Here is a 12,377-nt window from a genome sequence, read left to right as displayed (position 1 = left end):
CTTTCCGCTTCCTTTCCCACCGGGAGTGTCCAAGGCCGACCGCACCACAGACACCCCAGTGGAGCGAGGCTGCAGCGCCTCTTTGCTCTCAAACGTCTAAATTCAAAAACGACTAGTTCCCCGAGGTGGGAGGGAGGATCACTTGAGGCCAGGAGTTTGAGACCAGCCTGGGCGACATAGTGAGACCTCATCTCCATAACAATTTTTTTTTAATTAGCCAGGCGTGGTGGTGCACGCCTATAGTCCCAGCTACTCGGTAGGCTGAGGTAGGAGGATCACTTGAGCCCAGGAGGCTGAGGCTGCAGTAAGCCATGACTGCACCACTGCACTCCAGCCTGGGCGACAGAGCAAGACTCTGTCTCTAAAACAACAACAACAACAACAACAAAATGACAAGTTCCCCTGACTGGAGTCTGTACCCCAAACCCAAGCAGGGCTACTTGGAATGAAACCTTCTCATTCCAGGAGGAGTTTGCAAACCTAGTGAAGATGTCCATGGAATGTTGTTCTTGAGCCCCGGAAAGAAATCGAAGCCCCTCGCACCAGTTTCCATCCTGTTGACCGTGGGGCTTGTTGTGTGTTGTGTGAGCCCCTGTCGAGGGCTGAGGTGCTCGTGTGGGCAGGGCCACCCTGTCTTCTGTGTGGTGGAGGTTCCACCTGTCCAGAGAGAATTTTGAACACATGTTCCTGGTGGCCACCTTGAAATAAGTCTTTCCCAGCCTTCTCTTGTGAAAAAGAAAGGACTTCCTAAGTGTTTGGATCTGAACTGACCCACGTGTTTGTATTTCAAATGTATTTTGCATTTTGCAAAGTCTTATCTCACTCCCTGTGGCACAGATCGTGTCCTGTGGCCAAACTGTAGGCATACTTGAAATGAAATTCTAGTCTTAACTGGTCCGGGCCTCGAAGCGATGCCCTGAAGCCGTTCCCCTGAGGTTGGTGTCCACGCGGGGCTCATGCCGTCTGATATGAAGACGGACCCGTGTGGTGTTTCCGAGAACGCATTCCCCTGAGCAGAGCGGAGTCTGTACTGCCTGATAGGGTGCGGGGCTCTGATGAGGGGTTTGTGGGCTCTTCCCAGGTCGCCAACATCCTGCTCAACGGTGTGAAGTACGAGAGCGAGCTGACGGGCTCCAGCGAGCGCGTGGAGCAGCCTCTGTCCGTGGGCCGCCTCTGCTCCACCATCTGCAACATGCCCAAGGCACTGCGCACCCTCTGCGTCAACCACTTCCTGGGTGAGCTCCCGGCCAAGCCTCCCCGTAGTCCCGGTCCTGCTTAGGGCTCTCGCCCCACTGGCCTCCCAGGATGCCCCTGAGCCTCCCTTCCCAGAACTTTTCTATGTTCACCAGCCCCCTACAGCAGCACCAAGGGCAGGCCTGGGGTGCGGTGGCTGCCCTGGAGGGCTTTTCTCTGGGGTGCCTGCCCTGGACAGCCCCAAACTAAACCAGGTGTCACCATTGAGAGCCACATAGCTCACTCTGGATCCGACATCTGGGTCTCCACAGAGCCAAAATTCTTATTACCTGAAGCCCTTTGGACAACTCCACAGTGAAATGATGGACCCACACCTTCCCACCTTCCCACCTTCCAACTTTGTCTTGCTCTGTCTTCAAGCACAGACCCCACACCTGCCTGCCCATGTCTATTGCCGTTCATAAATTCACACGGCTCGCCTTTGAATGACCATTGAAAAGCGCCAACTTGCATTTCATTCCATTTAGTCTCTTTTCGCTGTTGAGTGGTTGAACGTTTGAACATGATTCAGAATTTGAGGCTGGGCACGGTGGCTCACGCCTGTTATCCCAGCACTTTGGGAGGCCAAGGCTGGTGGATCACGAGGTGAGACGATCGAGACCATCCTGGCCACCATGGTGAAACCCCGTCTCTACTAAAAATACAAAAATTAGCCGGGCGTGGTGGCGAGTGCCTATAGTTCCAGCTACTTGGGAGGCTGAGACAGGAGAATTGCTCGAGAAGGTGGAGATTGCAGTGAGCTGAGATGGCACCACTGAACTCCAGCCAGCCTGGTGACAGAGCAAGACTCCACCTCAAAAAAAAAAAAAAAAAGAAAAAAAGAAAGAAAAGAAAAGAAAAGAAAAAAGAATTTGAGATAATCTAGGCTCTCGTGTATTGTGGGACATAAATCAACATGACCTTCTAGAAGGCAGTTTCGTAATGGGTGAGAATCTTGAAAATGGTCCTACCTTTTCCCCCTGTGACCTTACTCAGTATTCCATGCAAGCCCGTAATCAAAAACTATATTCAGAATGTATATGCAAGGTACTGATCACAGCATGGCTTAGGACAGCCACAGTCTGCGATCAGGGATAGAGATGTCAAACAGTTGGGGAAGGGTTAAACGTATCAGGGTGCACCCACACTGTGAAATATTCTGCTGCCATCAAAACGAGTCTGTTTAATAATTCTCGATGGCATAGAACATTGTAGATGATAATTCATTATGGTTCGAGAGGACCTATAAATACCACCTTCCTCTACCAAAGACGGAATTCCCATGGTTCAAGGAACGGAGTGCTAAGCACATCTGCCAGCACATCCATGCCGTGCTTCCCGGTGGATTTCTCCCAATTAAATGGACCCCCTCCCCTGTATTGCCAAGGTAGCTGGAGCACCTCCACTGCTACCCTTGCCTCATGTTTATAGAAATATATAGTGGTTTAAAATAAAAAAAAATTGTAAGGAAACTCTGTTAGTCTGTTCTCACACTGTTAATAAAGACATACCCAAAACTGGGTAATTTATCAAGAAAAAGAGGTTTAATGGACTCACAGTTCCACATGACTGGGGAGGCCTCACAATCACGGCAGAAGGCAAAGGAGGCACAAAGGCACATCTTACATGGCGGCAGGCAAGGGGGCGTGTGCAGGGAACTGCCATTTATAAAACCATCAGGTCTCATGGGACGTATTCACAACCATGAAACAGCAAGGGAACCGCCATGATCCCGTTACCTCCCACCAGGTCCCTCCCGTGACACACAGGGATTATGGGAGCTACAGTTAGAGATGAGATTTGGGTGGGGACACGGCCAAACCATATCAGAAACGAACACAGTTCTAATCGCTCCTTGCTTTTATAACCAGTAGATACGTGTTGGTTACAGAAAGGGCAGAGTGCTGGCCTTTGCCCCCGGCGTCATGAACCCCTTTCTTTTCTTCCAGGGTGGCTCTCATTCGAGGGGATGTTGCTCTTCTACACGGACTTCATGGGCGAGGTGGTGTTTCAGGGGGACCCCAAGGCCCCACACACGTCCGAGGCGTATCAGAAGTACAACAGCGGCGTGACCATGGGCTGCTGGGGCATGTGCATCTACGCCTTCAGTGCAGCCTTCTACTCAGGTACCCACCGCCAGCCAGGCTGGCACAGTAGTGAGGGCTTTGGTTGGGTCCCTGGAGCATGTGAAGTGAAGGCAGGTTCATGTCCTTATGATTGCAGACACTACATCCCAATTTGGGGGGCGCCACTGTCTTTCCTGGCTGTAGGGCACTGGGCCTGGGGGAGCCGGACTGAAGAAATGGAGCTTGTGGGCCTCAGGCCTCTGAGAGCTGGTGGCCTACGGGGCACGGGTGCTTGTCAGAACCTGACTATACCCGCAGGCCGTAGCGAGGGTGAAGTGGGGGCCCAGGGGGAACCTGAGGCCATTCCCAGGCAGCGTACTGTCTGCCAGCCCCCAGCTCCTTCCCACTTGGATTCAGGGAGCAACCTGTCCCCAGGGAGGTGGGGGCAGGGGTGGGTGATCGTGGAGCGTGGGAGTGGGCAGGGGCCAGGCCCCAGATGACTTTGAGGTTCTCTGTCTGGGGTACCCTTGGAGCACGGTGCTGAGTTCACACCAGGGTGAAGCCGAGGTGCCAGCCCCATGGGGCCTGGCTGGTAGCGTGCACCGGGCAACTTTTATCCCAGAGGTCCACACACTTTTTCTGCAAAAGGCTGCAGAGTTGGTATTTCCAGCTTTGCCGGCCCAGCGGTCTCTGTTGCAGCCCCTCACGGAAAGCCACAGACAGGGGAAACCGAGTGGGCATGCCATGTGCCAATAAAACTGCACTGTGTTCACTGAAATATGAATTTAATGTGATTTTCACATGTCACAAAATAGTCATCTCTTTTTGATTTTTTAAATTAATTTTTTTTTTAATTTACAAAACTAGTCTGCAGGTTGGACTTCGCCTTCAGGCCATAATCTGCTAACTGCTTTATTTTAGTTGCCCCCAACTTCATGGGTTCGAGCCCCAAAGCAGAGGGTCACTGAGGGGCTGTGGCAAGAAGAAATTTGTCAGATCTCACTTGCGAGTCCACGGGGCGGCACCTTGGGTGTTGGGTTCCCCCATAGCCGTGTGGCCTTGGGGCATGGGGAACTGGCCCCATTTTATCGATTCTAGGGAGCCCCGTTGCTGATATCCATGCTGTCGCGTCATCTTGGGGGTGTAAAGATGGTGGCCGATGACGGGATGGGCTGCTGTCGTGCCCATAATTACACAAGAACACAGAGGTTTAGCTCGAGACCCTCAGTCCTTGAGCCTTTTTGGTGTCACAACCCCAAGATTCCTCGTCCTGCAGAAGCCCTGGGGGACCTGACCCGAGCCGGTGTGAACAGGACACCCCGTTCCTGCCATCCATCCAGACAGCCCTGTCCTGGGCACCCACCAGAGTTACTGGGGCAGTCTCTCAGCTCCCCTGGGTGCCCCAGGAAGTACTTTCTGGTCTGGGGCAAGTGGCCTGCCAAGCCAGGTCCCACCACTGCTAGCTTCAGGTCAGCCGCCGGGAGGTAGCACTGGAAGCTGAGTCCCCGGAGGCTCTGGCCGTGTAGCACCGCTCACCCTCTCTGTGGCCTGCAGCGATCCTGGAGAAGCTGGAGGAGTTCCTCAGCGTCCGCACCCTCTACTTCATCGCCTATCTCGCCTTCGGCCTGGGGACGGGGCTCGCCACCCTCTCCAGGAATCTCTACGTGGTCCTGTCGCTCTGCATAACCTACGGGGTTTTATTTTCCACCCTGTGCACCTTGCCCTACTCGCTGCTCTGCGATTACTACCAGAGTAAGAAGGTAGGTGCTCTCCCTTGTCTTGCTTCGGGTCCGCTTCTTGGAGAAGCCCCTCCTGAGAACTGTCCCCCAGGACCAGCGGCACAATCCGCAGAGCCTGGTGCACAGTGATGACTGTCAAGACAGCAATGGCAGAGCATTCAACCAAGGGAGGCCCTTCTGAGCATGGGGCGTGCACCCTGCCTGTAATCCCCTCACTGCTTCCTTAGCAGAAGCCTCCAGCTCACCCAGGCTCTGGGTTGGGCTCTGTCCTTTGCAGGGATGCAGGGAATGGGAGGCTGCCCCTTCCTACTCCTTTGTCAGGTCACGGGGTCTCCTGTTGATGCCTTTCCCAGTCATTCAGGGTGGGGCTTATGGGGAGGCAGTGAAGCTCAGAAAACTCAGCAATCCAGATCAATAACATGTTAATACAGTATTTTTAAAAATCAGAATTTTTGCCAAAAAACCATGCAGAACAAAAACATCAATTTTTCTTTTCCTTTTTTTTTTTTTTTTTGAGATGGAGTCTCGCTCTGTCGCCCAGGCTGGAGTGCAATGGCACGATCTTGGCTCACTGCAACCTCCGCCTCCTGGGTTCAAGCGATCCTCCTGCCTCAGCCTCCCAAGTAGCTGGAATTACAGGCAGGTGCCACCATGCCCAGCTAACTTTTTGTATTTTTAGTAGAGATGGGGTTTCACCATGTTGGTCAGGCTGGTCTCTACTAAAAATACAAAAAATTAGCCAGGCGTTGTGGTGGGCACCTGTACTTCCAGCTACTCAGGAGGCTGAAGCTGGAGAACGGCGTGAACCCTGGAGGTGAGGGTCGCAGTGAGCCAAGATTGTGCCACTGCACTCCAGCCTGGCCAACAGAGCAAGACTCTGTCTCAAAAAAAAAAAAAAAAAAATGAAATTTCACTTCACATAACTTAAAACATGGCTCTTTCAATCAATGAAACTCAAGTTTCTCCTGGATCCCAGAATTCAACCTGTATTTATAAACGTATAATATATTTAGCTACTATTTTGTTTAAATGAACTCGTTGGGCTAGGTTGGTAAATGTTATAATTTTTACTATTTTCTACAGAGAAAATAGTTTCTAATTCAAGTTGGAGCTATCTGTGCAGCAGTTTCTCTACAGTTGTACATAAATGTTTTTACTATAAAATGACCTAATGTATAAAATACTACTGCATGCCATAATAAAGATAGTAATACTTTCCAAAAAAAAAAAAAAAAAAGAGGATCAATAATAGTGCTGAGCCACACCATATTGGAATCTGAGGCAAAAAGAAAAATGGCATTTAAAAGTGCCTTAAAAGGCCTAGTGCAGTAGCTCATGCCTGTAATCCCAGCACTTGGGGAGGCCGAGGTGGGTGGATCACTTGAGGTCAGGAGTTCAAGATCAGTCTGGCCAACATGACGAAACCGTGTCTACTAAAAATACAAAAATTAGCTGGGCGTGGTGGCCTGTGCCCATAATCCCAGCTACTCGGGAGACTGAAGCAGGAGAATCGCTTGAACCCAGGAGGCGGAGGTTGCAGTGAGCCAAGATTGCGCGACTGCACTCCAGCCTGGATGACAAAGGCTGCGTAAATAAATAAACAGGCCGGGTGCGGTGACTCACGCCTGTAATCCCAGCACTTTAGGAGATCGAGACAGGTGGATCACGAGGTCAGGAGATCGAGACCGTCCTGGCTAACACAGTGAAACCCCGTCTCTACTAAAAAATACAAAAAATTAGCCAGGCGTGGTGGCGGGTGCCTGTAGTCCCAGCTACTCGGGAGGCTGAGGCAGGAGAATGGTGAGAACCTGGAAAGCGGAGCTTGCAGTGAGCCGCCACTGCACTCCAGCCGGGGGACAGAGCGAGACTCCGTCTCAAATAAATAAATAAATAAATAAATAAAGTGCCTTAAATTTTTGTTGATATTTTGCTCAGCATAGACTTTTAACAGCTGTACTGAGATATCGTGCACCATCTAATAGCGTGTGACGTGCACCGTTCGGTGGTTTCAGCACACGCAGAGTTGTACAACCGTCACCACCGTCAATTTCAGAACAGTTTTGTCAGCCCAGGAAGAATCTGTCAGCTGTCACCCCTCTGACCCTCCCACTCTACCAGACCTAGGTGACCACTAACCTACTTCCTGTCCCCATGGACTTGCCTATTTGGGACGTCTCCTGTGATGGAGTCAGGCAATCCATGGTCTTTTGTATCTGGCATCTGTGGCGCAGCTGTAGGCTTTGAGCTCCATCCATGCTGTTTCCTGGATCACAGCCTCATTCCTTTTTATGGTCACATAATGTTCCCACCATAATTTTCTTTTGCAGTGACTTTGAAATTTTAAAATGCTGCATTGAAATATTACCTGGACAGCCTGGGCAACATAGTCAGACCCATCTCTTAAAAAAAAAATTAAAAATTAGCCAGACGTGGTGGCATGCACCTGTAGTCCCAGCTATTCAGGAGGCTGAGGTGGGAGGATCACCTGAACCCAGGAGGCTGAGGCTGCAGTGGGCTGAGATTGCGCCACTGCACTCCAGCTTGGGCAACAGAGCAGGACCCTGTCTCAATAAAGAAAAAGAAAAAAGAAAGAAAGAAAGAAAAGAAATGTGACCTGGATTACTGAGTTTCTCTCTCTCCCTTTTAATCTCATGCTTCAGTTGCCTCCCCTAGGCCTGGGTCTGATTTGTTTTAGGGAGTTTGGAGTCTGACACGTTCAGCTGGGCTGGCCCTGAGCACAGCCCTTCTGATGGGGGTAGAATTGGCACAGGGAAGCCGCAGGGGAGGCCCAGGCTCCCAAGTCACAGCAATGCCCACTCACCCAGCACCTTGCAGGCTGGCTGGTGCTGGGTGAGCTGAGTGACGGAAATCCATGCCACGGCTCCCCACTGTCGCTCTGCACAGACCACACTCTTAGCCGCTGTCTCCCAGCGTGGCATGCAGGGAAGGGAGAGTGAGTGACGCGTCCAAGCTGGAGGCCACAAGGACCTCGGAGCCTCAGACAGAGGACCAAAGGGCGCCATGTGCAGAGGACTCTGTGGGGAGCGGTGTTGGGCAGGTCCCATCCTGGACGAAGGTGAAGGATGGGATGGTGGGAGTGGAGTGGCCGCCTGGCTGTGCAGATTGGTTTTCTTTGGGTGAGAGGATGGGGAAGAGCTCAAGTGCTGAGGGGGAAAGTGTCTCCGGCCACCTCATCTGCCCCATTAGTCACGGATTCTTTTCATTGTCGTCATCTCTCCAAACACAAACATTGTTAAACTCTTGGCTGAACTCCCTGTGCACGTCGGCACTGGAAAATGTGAGGCCGCTGTGCGTGGCCGCTCAGGCCTCCTGGGCTCGCAGGACACATGGAGCTCGGTCACCTTGTGCCGGCTGCGACGGGTCTTGCTGACACGTTTCTTCCTCTGGGTCAGTTTGCAGGGTCCAGTGCGGACGGCACCCGGCGGGGCATGGGCGTGGACATCTCTCTGCTGAGCTGCCAGTACTTCCTGGCCCAGATTCTGGTCTCCCTCGTCCTGGGGCCCCTGACCTCGGCCGTGGGCAGCGCCAACGGAGTGATGTACTTCTCCAGCCTCGTGTCCTTCCTGGGCTGCCTGTACTCCTCCCTGTTTGTCATTTATGAAATTCCTCCCAGCGATGCTGCAGATGAGGAGCACCGGCCTCTCCTGCTGAATGTCTGATATCGTGGAGCCTCGACTCTGGACACGCGCCTGCACCTGGGGGTCTGCAGCAGGCCGACCAGTGAGGACCAAAGGACCTTGGTGGACAGGGGGACAGGCTGCCTACTGGAATGTAAATATGTGATAAAATAATAAACGACAGCCGCAAAGCCTGCGGTTTCTAGGCATTGCTCTCCGGTGGCTGAGAGGTCCGTATGGGATTGAGTTACCCCCTGAGGACTTGGGCAGGGGGAGGTTTGTAAGAATCTTTTTTTGAAAGTAAAGGTGTAATTCAATGCTTCTCAACCAGGGGCAATTTTGCCACCCCACCCCCACCCCCGGGAAGACATCTGGCAACATCTGGAGATAGCTTTGGTTGTCACAACTCAGGGATGCTGTAAACTTCCCACGGCACACAGGACCACCCCAACGGCAAGTAGCTAGCAAGACCCCGATGTCAATCATGCTGAGGTAGAGAGAGCCTGGTCTAACTGGACCATACATTCTGTACATTGCACCCCAGGGTAGAGTCAGAGCATACAGGTCTTTTGGATCAGAATGCCTCATATTCATTCACTTGTCCATTCATCCATTTATTCTCTCATCCATTCATTCATCTACCCATCCACATATCCACCCATCCACATAACCATCCATCCACTCATCCAAATATCCACCCATCCAAATATCCACTCATCCATATATCCATCCATCCATATATCCACCCATCCACCCATCCACATAACCATCCATCCACTCATCCAAATATCTACCCATCTGAATATCCACTCATCCATATATCCATCCATCCACATATCCACCCATCCACCCATCCAAATATCCACTCATCCATATATCCATCCATCCATCCACCCACCCATCCAAATATCCACTCGTCCACCCATCTACCTGTCCAAATATCCACTCATCCATATATCCATCCATCCACCCATCTACCCATCCAAATATCCACTTCTCTATGTATCCATCCATCCACATATCCACCCATCTACCCATCCAAATATCCACTCATCCATATATCCATCCATCCACACATCTACTCATCTACCCATCCACATGACCATCCATCCACTCATACAACTATTATCCACCTATCTGAATATCCACTCAGCCATATATCCATCCATCCACATGTTCACCCATCCACCCATCCAAATATCCACTTCTCCATGTATCCATCCATCCATCCATCCATCCATCCATCCATCCATCCATCCATCCATCCATCCTCTTATCCACTCATCCACCCTCCAGATATCCAGCGAGTGCCTGGGTGTGACAGACAGTGGTTGGCCCAGGAATCCAGCTGTGAGTGTCCACTCTGCCCTGCTGGAACTGATGTGAGAGGAAGGGAGACACATGGCTCGCTGAGGCTCCGTGCAGTGCAAGTGCAAGTGCAGGGAAGGAGGACAGGGCGGCAGTGGCGTGCTGGGTGGCCTCACTAGCAAGGTGCCGTTTGAGCAGTGCCCTGATGAAGCCAGGGAGGGTTCTCCGAGGTGAGCACTTGTTTCACAGGTTCGAGGGAGCACAGGCACCAAGATGCTTGGATTGTAAAATTCCAAAAGTTGGAATCTCAAGGAGGTTGGAGCCGACATGGCTGGTCAGCACCCATCCTGCCCTTTGACTCCAGAGGCAGGGACTAGGGGCTGGAGGGCGAGGTTTGAGTCATTCTTCCCCCTCCATCTGCCAAGGGTTCATTCCACAGATGGACCTCATGTGCCTGCTGCGCACAGGTGTTGCTGAGCCTGGGTCTGCCCGGGCCATGCCCACTGCCTCCCAGTGTCCCTTTATGAACCTGGCAAAGCTCTCGTGACTGTGGCCGTCCCTCGCCACCTGGCCACTGACCATTTTCCGTCACCTGACACTGCGAGCTCACTGAAGCCCCTTCCCAGAGGCCTGGGAGGGCTCCTCCCCGCAGGGTGATTAATGGCCACGAGGGGTCACAGTCAGGTCCCTGTTGTCGTCAAGCTGGGTCTGGCCTGGGATTGTGCAGCCCTCAGTTCCCTCACTGCATGGTCCCTGTGTTCTGGGGACATAGAAGACATCCCTGACCACAAATCCAAAACAAACGACAGGGAATCTGGGGCCCGTGGCCAGCCTGGGGGGAGTCTGGGGTTTCTGATAATGTCTTATCATCTTGCTGTGACCAGTTAGGGCCAGTCAGAAAGGCTACCTCCCCACCTGGGCCACAGCCTCCCTCCTAACCATGGCCTCCCCACCTTGGTTACGACCTTCCCACGTGAGCCCCAGCCTCCCATGGGCCATAGCCTTCTTCAGTGCCACTGCCTGCTGCCTCCTGGAGCCCCACGGCTCCTCTCTGCACCCCTGCCGGACTCCTGGCTTCCTGTCTACCCTCACATCCATCTTCCACCCTGAAGCTGGGGGGCTATAAACACAGGCCTGAGCCCATCCCCTCTTCCAGTCTTCCATGACACCCACCCTGGCTCCCCAGAGCCTGAGGAATCAGGTGGAAATTCCTCCCACCAAACGGAGCCCAGCCCATCTTCCTAAGCCGGCCACCCGCCATGTTGCCAGCCCCTGTACTACAGCCATAGAACCCTTGCGGGCCATAATTGGTGTCTGTGTTTAGGATCTTCCTGCAGGCCAAGTCCACCTCTTCTCTGCCGATCAATATCTGATTCATCCATGTAGACCTGTCTGAAATGCCACCTCCTCCATTCAGTCCATCCTGGTTGGAGCCAGCGATTCTTTCCCTGTGCTTTCATGTGATGCTGCTTTACCCTTCATGGTCATGAGTTCAGCGAGGTGGCTCTCATGGTCCCTGATACACGTGTAGCTGAAGCACAGAGAGGTTTAGTGGCTTTTCAAAGTCACACAGCTCCATTGGGCCTCCATGGACCTGGGCCCTGTTAGTCCCATGCTTTTCCTGGAACTGCAGACTTATCCTCCCCACATTTATGTTGCTTGGAAGAGCTTCAGACTTTCTAGAAATTGTGGTGTTGGGTGGCTGTCCTCTGGTCTGGGCTGTCTTCGCCAAGAACTGGTCAAAATGAAGAATAAGGGGCTTCCCTCTTACTCTTGGCTTGTCAAATCCTAGGCCCTCTTCCTAGAACTTTCTAACAAAACACAGATTGCTTCTACATGTGGGGATCGTCCCTGTCAGCCTCTCTTTTCTGAGAACCTGCCCTGCCTCCCGAACTGTGGGGGTACTGCCCTCAGGCCGGGTCCAAAAAGCTGCCCTTGACCTTCAGGTCTGTTCCTAGCAGATGGCAGTGAGGGCAGTCACTGGCTCCAAACCACAAGGCCTGGGACTCACTGAGAGCCACATTCGTTTGACTTCCACATCTCAGAGAGGATTTCTCTCTCCTTAAAAATCAAGCTGTGGGCCAGGCGCAGTGGCTCACACCTGTAATCCCAGCACTTTGGGAGGCTGAGGCGGGCGGATCATGAGGTCAGGAGATCGAGACCATCCTGGCTAACACGGTGAAATCCCATCTCTACTAAAAATACAAAAAATTAGCTGGGCGAGGTGGTGGGCGCCTGTGGTCCCAGCTACTCGGGAGGCTGAGGCAGGAGAATCACTCAAACCCGGCAGCGGAGCTTGCAGTGAGCTGAGATGGTGCCACTGCACTCCAGCCTGGACGACAGAGCGAGACTCTGTCTAAAAAAATTAAACAACAACAACAAAAATTCAGGCT

General features: G+C 52.4%; 1 protein-coding gene across 2 annotated transcripts in view; it reads left to right on the top strand.

The window, feature by feature from the left end:
- SLC45A1 (solute carrier family 45 member 1) overlaps positions 1 to 11,377 on the top strand; it is a 28,519-nt gene extending 17,142 nt beyond the window's left edge. For both annotated transcript variants that reach the window (XM_007980675.3, XM_007980674.3), the window contains 4 exons: positions 1,082 to 1,235; positions 3,183 to 3,359; positions 4,854 to 5,059; positions 8,452 to 11,377. In XM_007980675.3, coding sequence (XP_007978866.3) covers positions 1,082 to 1,235; positions 3,183 to 3,359; positions 4,854 to 5,059; positions 8,452 to 8,718 — 804 coding nt within the window. In that variant the 3' untranslated portion in view covers positions 8,719 to 11,377. The remainder of the gene's footprint in view (positions 1 to 1,081; positions 1,236 to 3,182; positions 3,360 to 4,853; positions 5,060 to 8,451) is intronic.
- The last annotated feature ends 1,000 nt before the right edge of the window (positions 11,378 to 12,377 follow it).

The sequence above is a fragment of the Chlorocebus sabaeus genome, chromosome 20, assembly GCF_047675955.1.
Source record: "Chlorocebus sabaeus isolate Y175 chromosome 20, mChlSab1.0.hap1, whole genome shotgun sequence".
Taxonomy (NCBI): Eukaryota; Metazoa; Chordata; class Mammalia; order Primates; family Cercopithecidae; genus Chlorocebus; species Chlorocebus sabaeus.
This window is presented reverse-complemented; position numbering and strand designations above follow the sequence as displayed.